Here is an 8,186-nt window from a genome sequence, read left to right as displayed (position 1 = left end):
AGAGGGAATGACATATGGCCCTTCGTAGGAAAGTGGATGGACCTTGAGGGTGTCATGCTGAGCGAAGTAAGCCAGGCAGAGAAGGACAGAAACCATATGTTTGCACTCATAGGTCTAGCAGGAAAACAGGAGAGACCTAATGGAGAACCAGGGGGAGCGGAGGAGGGAGAGAGAGTTGGGGAGAGAGAGGGATGCAAAAGTTGAGAGACTATTGAATGCTGAGAATGAACTGAGGGTTGGGGGGGGAGGAGGAAGGGGGAAAGAGAGGTGGTGGTGATGGTGGAGGGCACTTAAGGGGAAGAGCACTGGGTGTTGTATGGAAACCAATTTGACAATAAAATATTAAAAAAAATAAAAATAAAAAGCACATTATTTAATAAAAATATTTTTACTCAGATTGTATTGAAAGACATTCTATATCAGTGACTACTACAACAATTCCCAAGAGAAGACACAGATTTGATAAAAATAAAATCTTACATTGCTTCAGGATTCATTATGCATGTAATCCCTGGGCAGTAACAGTTGTAGATATCATCGTATGTTAATCCCAGATTAATTCCAAGCAACTGTGCCATAACAACTGAAAATGCATCTAAAGTCATCATCTGTGGGTACTAAATGCAAAACAAAATAAAACAGAATTGGTTTTTGTGTTTCTTGACAGGAGTAATTATTTTCTTTTACCCCCTTGATCTTTTCTTTTTGGCCAGATTACTCAAATTCAAATACAAATTTAAGAAACTACTGTGCCAAATACCATTATTTTCTAGGACTATGGAAAATTAGAAAAAAAAATAGGCAAATTTTATTTTTATTTTTCAATTATACTATGTTTAGTCCAAATGGCACAGGGATATAACAAAATAAGATTAATGCTATCAGATGCTTTCCTTACATATTCTATTTCAACACAATTTTAGAAGAGAATGCATTGTTTCAGTAACTATATTACTTTTCAATGAACACTTAGAAAAAATACACAGATTCCTAAGGGTTGAATTTGTAACTAGTTTTGACTTCAGAAATGTTTTGGGGAGAGGCATATTAATTTTTTTAAAGCTAGAATACTCTGACAACTTGCAGGTAGCATTTTTGTCTTCAAGGAAACACTTGGAAAGTAATGATGTCACCAAGACACAAACTCTTGGCAACCGATAATCTTTTAACCATCTCCAGATTTTCCTTTTTTAGAACACACCGTATATAACCTTTTCAGATTGGCTTCTCTCACTAATGACTATGCATTTTTCTCCATGTCTTCACAGCTTGATGGCTCATTTTAAAAACTGGATAGTATCCCTTTATATCAATTTACTCCAGTTGGTTTATCCATTCATGTATTAAGGGATATTGTGGTTGTTTCCATATTTTAGCAATTATGAATAAAGCTACTATAAACATTCATATGAAGGTTTTTGTGTGGATATAAGTATTCAAGTCATTGGGAAATGCCAAAGAGGACAACTGCTGAATCACATGGTAAAAAAAAAATAGACTTAGGACTTGAATAGACATTTCTCCATAGATAATATACAAAAAACAGAAAGCAATGAAAAGATGTTCAGTATCATTAGTAATCATAGAAGTGCAAATCAAAACCACAATGAAATATCACCTCATACTAGTCAGGGTGGCTGCTAGTCAAAAACAAGAACAGCAACAGAAGATAATGTGTTGATAAAGATGTAATAAATATAAAATGTGAACTGTTGATAGAATCAAAATGGTTCAATCGTCCTAGAAATAAGTATGACTGTTCCTCATAATATTAAAAATAGAACTATATGACGTAGCAAATACCTACTTCTGGGTATACATCCGAAATAACTGAAATTAATACCTTGATGAGCCATCTGCACCCCCATGTTCATGCAGCATTACAATAACCAAGGTATGGAAATAACCTAAATGTCCATTGACAGATAAATGGATAAAAAGTATTTTATATATATATTTGAATATTATTCAGCCATAAAGAGAATGAAATCCTGCCATTTCCAACACATACATAAACCTGGATGAAATTATGCAAAGTGAAATGACCCAGACACAAAAAGACAAATATTATACGATCTTTCTTACATGTGGAATCTAAACATGTCATACTCACAGAAACAGAGAATAATGGTGAGTTCCGGGGGCTAGATTGTATAGAAAATGGGACCGTGTTGGCCAAAAAATACAAATATTTATTTAAGCAAGATAAAAAATTCTGAAGACCCATTTCACAACAATATGAACTTACCTTAGTACTACTGAATTGTACACTTAAAATTAGTAAAAATGGTAATTTTATGTGTATTTTACCACATATTTTGTCCTTGAAGTGGATATTAACTTTTAAAACATGATATAAGTACTGAATAGATGGGAATAAAGTGTGTACCAGAGCAATTCCCGCAGCAAACTTCGGACTGCATGCCATTCCATGGTATGTTGCTCCCACATAATTAAGATGCTTCCTATAACTATAATAAATAATAAATTTTTCATATAATAAAATTTTTCTTCTGAACAAATGCATTTTAAATTATTACTAACTTAATTAACTTTAAGAATTCAATTTCTTAATAAAGCTATGTTTAAAAAAATTTTTAATGCTTATGTATTTTTAAAAGAGAGAGACAGAGTGTGAGTGGGGGAGGGGCAGAGAGAGAGGGAGACACAGAATCCGAAGCAGGCTCCAGGCTTTGAGCTGTCAGCACCAGAGCCTGACGCAAGGCTCAAACTCACCAGTTGTGACATCATGACCTGTGCCAAAGTTGGACACTTAACCAGCTGAGCCACCCAAGTCCCCCTAAAGCTATTTTTTAATACAAATATTACAGATCACATCTAATGCTTTCAATCATTTTGTATTTGTGTAATATCCCACAGTTCCTACAAAGCTAAATTCTAAAGTCTACTTTAATATTATGTAATATACATCCCAAAGCCCAGCAGTGCCCAATCCTTCCAAAACATTAATCATCACTGTTGCCATCACTGGATGGATATAATTTAAAATGTACAAGTCAGGATACCTTACTGCCATGATTTGCACATAGTGAACCCTTACAGCATCTAAAAAATGTTGGACTAGAGGACAAGGAGACAAGGAGACAGAATATGCAGTGGACTCATTAAGAAAAAAAGAGATTGGTCACCTGTGTGGCTCAGCTGGTTAAGCTTCAGACTTTGGCTCAGGTCGTGATCTCACAGTTGAGGGGTTCAAGCCCTACATCAGGCTCTGTGCTGGAGTCTGCTTCAGATTCTGCTTCTTTCTCTGCCCCTCCCCTGCTCATGTGCTCTCTCCCTCTCTTTCTCTCTCAAACAAATAAACATTAAAAAATTTTACAAAGGAATAAAAGAGATAGAATGTAGAAAGTGTCCTTCTACATTTCAATCCTTAGTTATTATAGCTCCTGAGGCCCCAAACCTGTCCTTAAATTCCCCAGGAAACATCACTAGATTTATAAATCTATTGCATATTATTCAGATCCTTAGGACTGTTTTTAATATTTCCATCTAAATAATCAAATAATTAAAACAAACAACATATATACTCTTGAAAGAAATAGTGCAAATAGTTAAATAGCTATGCCTTTGGTCAGTATAGATATACCAGATGGTAACCACATTACTAGTTTGATGTATTGTATTTTCACCAGCATTATATGGAACTACTGCATTCTGTTAACTAATGTACATTGTATTTAATGTTAAAATAATGGTTTCAATTATTTACCTCCAAAAAAATCTTTAAAATCATTGAGGCCCATGTTTATCCCAAGGCTTTATGACTTTTCAAGTTTATTACATTTCCATAGATAAACAGTCCCCTCTAATAATGGTTTACTATGACTTAGTGTCATACATTGCTTTCAGATTTTTATATTTTGCATTTTGTCAATGTGGTATACATACACTCTTTCTTTGAGGTGTCTTGTTATAATGCATAACACATTTTGTATATAATATTTATAGCTAACATATCAAATAATTTGATAAATCCTATATTAATGAAAATAAGGGACTTACATTAATAAGTATGCCATATCGTGGGACCTTTGAAACAAAAATTGTTCTTTCCATGACACAAATCTTTGTAGTACTTCGTTAGCATCCCCACTAAGCAAAATCTTATTTTGATCAGACCAGATCTCCAAAGAAATTAGCCTAACTGTCACTTTAAGCTGGGAAAATATCTGAAAACAGAAGATATATACTATGCAGTTTTAGGTAATCATAAATATAACATTACATCTCTATACATAATGCTAATATATATTTAATTTACACCCTTTTTTGGAGATGAAACCCATTGGTGGATGAACCTTGTTGGTGGGACTGTGCTTTCAAAAAGCTGGAAATGCTACGTATACAAACAATATTAGTGCATTAATAGGGAATGTTTCTTATTTAAATGAAACATAAATACTTACAGTATTGATTACACCAATAATATGGACAACTTTTTCAGTTGCAATTGCTATTTCAGAGCCCATGAAATCAAACTGAAAGACAAATTTGGTTTCTTCATCACTAATGAAAGTTACTAAACTATCACATTTTAAATGGATATAAAATGTTAAAATAACACAATGCTCAAGTGAAAGGGAAAAACGGAAGATTTATCAAGTGCTTAGTAAGTTTTTGGCATAAACCTAGGGACTTTAAATAGTAGTCAATAACCTTAAAATAAGAAGACTGATTGTCTCCCTCTTTACACATACATACAATAAAGAGTAAAAGTTAAGATTGCATAACTACTAGGGTTAAGAAGCAGAACCCAATTCTCCAAGTAACTAAATTACTTTTTTTTCTGCTATAGCATGCTGCCATCATCTGTCTTCATCCCAGTAGGATGACATGATTATATATTCTGGATAAAGAATGTACTTTTTAAACACAGAGCTTTGAAGGCCATAACAGTGAATAATTTCAAGAATATGTTCATTCAAAGGAACAGAAATCATAGTATTTTCTCTAAATATTTCAAACTATGTGGTACACATTTCTAAATGTTAGCTAAAAACATAAAAAGTGGCAACGTGGTGTGTTCAATAATTTCCAACAAATCTACAGAAGACTACTAACAGAAAACAATATGTAATGGATAGAGTTCTCTGATATGGCCAAAAGGTGTTATCCTCCTAGGTCTTTAAAGACTATTTATAAGGTGCCTGAGTGTCTCGGTAGGTTAAGTGTCTGCCTTTGGTTCAGGTCATGATCTCACAGCTTTTGAGTTCAAGCCCTGCTTCAGGTTCTGTACTGACAGTTCAGAGTCTGGAGCCTGCTTCAGATTCTGTGTCTCCCTCTCTCTCTGTCTCTCGGCTGGCTCATGCTCTGTCTCTCTCTCTCTCTCTCTCTCAAAAATAAACAGCATTAAAATATTTTTAAATAAAATAAAATAAAGACTATTTATACTTTGCTATTTCTCTGTATATAACCTTTGACAATAAATGACATTGTATATTTATACAATGCAGCATGAGTGGTATTGAGTGAAGGTGGCTGATCCTTTGCAAAACTGAAAATATGAAAAGCAAGACAAAAGAAATCAGAAGTATGACTATGGAAATAAATCCATTATATGGCATTAATCACAAATTACCAGCAGACCAAATACTAGGTAAATGACAGAGACTACTAAAATTTACTATATGCAAATTAAAGTAAAAAACTCTAAATTCTAAGTACATAGAGATATTACAAGTCAAAGCATGAAAATATATATCAGGAAAATAATAGACCAAAAGCATGTTATATGATAGTTACATTAATTAATATAACAGTTACATTAATATGAAAAAAACTTAAAAACAAAAATGGACATAATTATCATAATACATTGATAAAATTAATCAATTATCAAGAAGGATGAAAACATTCGAAACTTGACTATAACTAATAGCATAGTAACAAGGTGTATAAAATAAAATATAAAGATTATAAACAGGAATTGACTATCATAGAAATTTTTACATAGTTCTCTTAATCATTCATAGATCAAGCAGACAAATTAACAGTAAATACAAGTTTTCAAAGGCAGAGATTATCTGAGTAAAGAAAAAAAGACCTATCGATATTCTGCTTGCAAAGCTATACTTCAAAATTTAAGACAGATAAACCGAACATAAAAGAGGAAATACTATTCATAGCATATTTTAAGGAACTCTTGGAATTTTATGTAGTTGTTTTGAGGTTTGTTTTGTTTTGTTTCGCATGATGTCATTTGCATTGAAAATGCCTTCATTTGTTATTGGAATAGTAAAAAGGTATCCAGCTAAATGGAGAGAGAAAAGAAGTCTGTTTAGATTTAATTAGCAGCCTCCTGGGGGCACTATGCTCACCTCTTCCTTTGAAAAAAGCTAGATAAATGTTAGATCATTCTGAACACCCAAGAAATCGATCTGAGGACTGACAGAGCAAACTGCATGACCAGGGAGAGAAGAGGCCACACTGTGCAGGGTAGGAGGTGCAGAGGTGTGATTTGGCCGGGGTGGGGGGATTGATATCATGGGCGCCGCAGAAGGGAAGGATCCTGATTACAGAGAAAGAGAGACAGCGAGTGAGAGAGCAGTACACAAAGATCACACAAGGAAATATCTTCCCCAAAGCTATTGACTGGGAAAATGAGAGGGCCTAACTATCTTGAGTGTTTGCAAACAGCAGAACTCAAAGACTGTATAGTTTTAGAGTTCTGATAGTGGCTGATGTGGAGACCACTTGGCACCGCAGTATTTCTGTGGAAAAGGAGGGCAATCCCCAAGAGTGGACTGTGCAATCTGAGGATCCCCAGGGACACACAAAGAAAGACACTCCTCCCTTCTTGGAGTGCATCTGGGAAAGGTGGTTTTGCCTGTCAGGGACAAAAAGAGCCTACAGGCACTACTGGGCTCCACCCTCACCCCTTAAGGTAGAGGCGGAGACAGCTGCTGAGGGCAGTTAACCTGAACTCAGGGTTTTGCTGTGCTTTGCTCTAAACTCCAAGCTCCTGTGCACTCATGAGAATGTCCTTTTGGGACAAACCAGCACCAGCACCAGCATGGTGAGACCCTAACCCAGATGACCAGTGCAGGTCTGCACTAAAGTTTGGAGTTTTGAGATGTGTCTGGGATAAAACATAGGTGCACTGTGCTGCTGGGCAGGCAGATGGCCCACAAACAGGATCAAGGTAGGGATCTGAGGGATGCCTCAGACCCTCAAGGGGAGACCATTTGCTCTTCTTTGAGGACTTCCCAGACAGCGGTGGGCATGAACTCAACACTCTCCTGGGACAAGGGAGAAGGCTGGCATAACTTTTCTCACATATCCATCAGTATGACTGACTTCAATGAGCAACACAGCTCCACTGACAGGGAAGACCTGAGCTGCTGACACCAAGCCACACTTGCCCGCACTCTGCAGGTGCTTCTTTACTAGGGCAAGTGTGCCTGAGAATCAGAGCAGTGGGCTCCACCCCCAGAAGACAAGCACAGATCCCCTCACTATCCTACTCTGCTGACCACAGAGCACTCGCTTCAGCTTTATTGGAAATAGGATCAGGCCTCTTTTTAAAGACAAACCAGAATACACTTTTCTTTTAGGAGTTTATTGTCAAATTAGTTTCCATACAACACCCAGTGCTCTTCCCCACAAGTGCCTTCCTTCATCACCATCACCTCTTTCCCGCCCTCCCTCTCCCCCTTCAACCCTCAGTTCATTTTCAGTATTCAATAGTCTCTCAAGTTTTGCGTCCCTCTCTCTCCCCAACTCTCTATCCCTCTTCTCCTCCCCCTGGTCCTCCATCAGGTTTCTCCTGTTCTCCTGTTAGACCTATGAATGCAAACATATGGTATCTGTCTTTCTCCACCTGAATTATTTCGCTTAGTATGACATCCTCGAGGTCCATCCACTTTGCTACAAATGGCCAGATTTCATTCTTTCTCATTGCCATGTAATACTCCATTGTATATATATACCACATCTTCTTGATCCATTCGTCAGGCGATGGACATTTCGGATCCTTCCATGATTTGGCTATTGTTGACATTGCTGCTATGAACATTGGGGTATATGTGCTCCTATGCATCAGCACTTCTGTATCCAGTGCTATTGCTGGGTCATAAGGGAGTTCAATGGATAGTTTTTTGAGGAACCTCCACACTGTTTTCCAGAGTGGCTGCACCAGTTTACATTCCCACCAACAGTGTAGGAGA

The 8,186-nt window shown here is 36.5% G+C and overlaps 1 protein-coding gene across 1 annotated transcript in view; it reads right to left on the bottom strand.

The window, feature by feature from the left end:
- Positions 1–8,186, bottom strand: part of LOC115300731 (A disintegrin and metallopeptidase domain 3-like) — a 79,809-nt gene that overhangs the window by 36,924 nt on the left and 34,699 nt on the right. Inside the window, exons 7-10 of the mRNA XM_029950242.1 lie at positions 4,428–4,499; positions 4,024–4,190; positions 2,390–2,471; positions 481–617 (exon numbers count right to left, since the gene is read on the bottom strand). Of these exons, the coding sequence (XP_029806102.1) occupies positions 481–617; positions 2,390–2,471; positions 4,024–4,190; positions 4,428–4,499 (458 nt within the window). The remainder of the gene's footprint in view (positions 1–480; positions 618–2,389; positions 2,472–4,023; positions 4,191–4,427; positions 4,500–8,186) is intronic.

Source organism: Suricata suricatta, chromosome 1 (genome assembly GCF_006229205.1).
Source record: "Suricata suricatta isolate VVHF042 chromosome 1, meerkat_22Aug2017_6uvM2_HiC, whole genome shotgun sequence".
NCBI classification, from domain to species: Eukaryota; Metazoa; Chordata; class Mammalia; order Carnivora; family Herpestidae; genus Suricata; species Suricata suricatta.
Note: the sequence above shows the minus strand (reverse complement) of the source record. Positions and strands in the feature narration are given on the sequence as shown.